The sequence below is a fragment of the Oncorhynchus mykiss genome, chromosome 22, assembly GCF_057628025.1.
Source record: "Oncorhynchus mykiss isolate SJ-2025 chromosome 22, ASM5762802v1, whole genome shotgun sequence".
Taxonomy (NCBI): domain Eukaryota; kingdom Metazoa; phylum Chordata; class Actinopteri; order Salmoniformes; family Salmonidae; genus Oncorhynchus; species Oncorhynchus mykiss.
The window spans coordinates 51245057-51246839 of NC_143043.1; the positions used below are offsets into that span (position 1 = coordinate 51245057).

General features: G+C 36.1%; 1 protein-coding gene across 1 annotated transcript; it reads left to right on the forward strand.

The window, feature by feature from the left end:
* Positions 1-24: 24 nt before the first annotated feature.
* LOC149972906 (trace amine-associated receptor 13c-like) lies at positions 25-1059 on the forward strand. Its single transcript, XM_090216387.1, has one exon. The coding sequence runs from the start codon at positions 97-99 to the stop codon at positions 1057-1059; it is 963 nt and encodes a 320-aa protein (XP_090072513.1). The 5' UTR covers positions 25-96.
* The last annotated feature ends 724 nt before the right edge of the window (positions 1060-1783 follow it).

A 1783-nucleotide genomic window follows, 5' to 3' on the forward strand; every position in this document is an offset into this window, starting at 1 on the left:
AGGCAGAGCTCAGAGTTTGTCAGAAGGCTGACCTGACAGGGTCACACACAGCACTAAGCAGGAGCAGGACCTCAGCATTTCTACCCTTGATTACAGATGGAGAAACATGAAGATGTTCAGTACTGTTTTCAAGACGGAAACTCTTCTTGCAGAAAGGCTTTGCTATCGACATCTATCTACATAACACTGTACATCTTCTTCTCATTGATTTCAGCAGTTACAGTATTTTTGAACCTACTGGTGATCATCTCCATCTCTCACTTCAAGCAGCTTCACACTCCAACCAACCTGCTCATCCTCTCTCTGGCTGTATCAGATCTCCTGGTGGGACTGATTGTGATACCAGTAGCGACTTTAACAATAATGGAACCATGCTGGGGTTTTGGGGAATATTTCTGTGTGTTTCAATTCTACATTACTTTTTTATGTACTTCTTTATCGCTTGGCAATTTGGTCTTGATATCTATTGACCGCTATGTTGCTGTGTGTGATCCCTTATTGTACCACTCTAAAATAACAATAACAAGAATTATGTGTTGTATATCCGTTACCTGGTGTTGTTGTATCATATACGATGCTGTTATTATACAAAACTTTGTAAATGTACAGACACCCAGTAGGTGTTTGAAAGAATGTTTTATTGTTGAAGGAATAATCTGGGATAATATAATTTACATTGTATTTATAATGGTTGTCCCGTGCTCTATTATTATAACACTTTATATGAAAATCTTTGTGGTGGCCAGATCACAGGCCAGAAAGGTATTTTCAAAAGAGGCTGCCAGTGAGTCTGGTGTTAAAACTGTACAGGCAAATAAGTCTGAGAGAAAAGCAGCAAAAACTCTAGGTATTGTTGTTTTCACCTATCTCCTTTCTTGGATTCCATCTCTATTTATTTACTTTGTTTTTTCTGTTATAGGTGATCATTTAATATCATATTTCACTAGTTATCTGGCATTTGTTAATTCCTTAATTAATCCAATAATTTATGCTTTCTTTTATCCGTGGTTCAAAGTGACAGCTAAACTTATTTTAACTTTGAAGATAAGACGTTCATAGTTCCTATAATATGATTTCCTAGTTCGGCAAAGATAGGTTTGATATAGTTTTGTTCTACAATTGTTGTAATTATTTCATGTTACAATACACTGACATTACTTATCTCAGTGTTGTCATCATAGGTACATGTGGTGTTGATACAGAATGGTTTGTCTGGATTGGAATGGAATGACTTGGAGAAGGCATAAGCTTATAAAGGACAATGTTGTCATTGTGGATTGTGTACTCCAAATACCTAAGGCTGTGGTTGTTCCATGTTAATGATATATAGCATGTAAGTATTCTGAGGACGTCATGAGTGATTCTATATGTTGTTAAACATCTCCCTCTAGTGGCTCAATTTGTGACAACATCTTCATCAAGTGTAGAGTAATTGGAATGTACAGTACTGTATGATATCAGATAACGTCCAGGTCTAAATAAATGCTGTATTGTGTAAGTAGTTGATGGTAAAATTTAAGAACATGCAATTATGGGTAACACTTTATAATAACATTCAGTAATAAACCATTTGTAAGGAATTTACAGTCTGCTCACTTTTTAATATTAAGCCCCCTTTTGTGTAATGTTATTCAGCTAGGTATTCTGACATTTATAAATAACTACTACAGTATATATATATGAATTATTCAACACAACAGTGCAGGAGACCACAGCAGACACTTCAACCTCAACATACTGGGTATGAACAGTACCACTACTCTCACGCCACCACTGCTGCCAG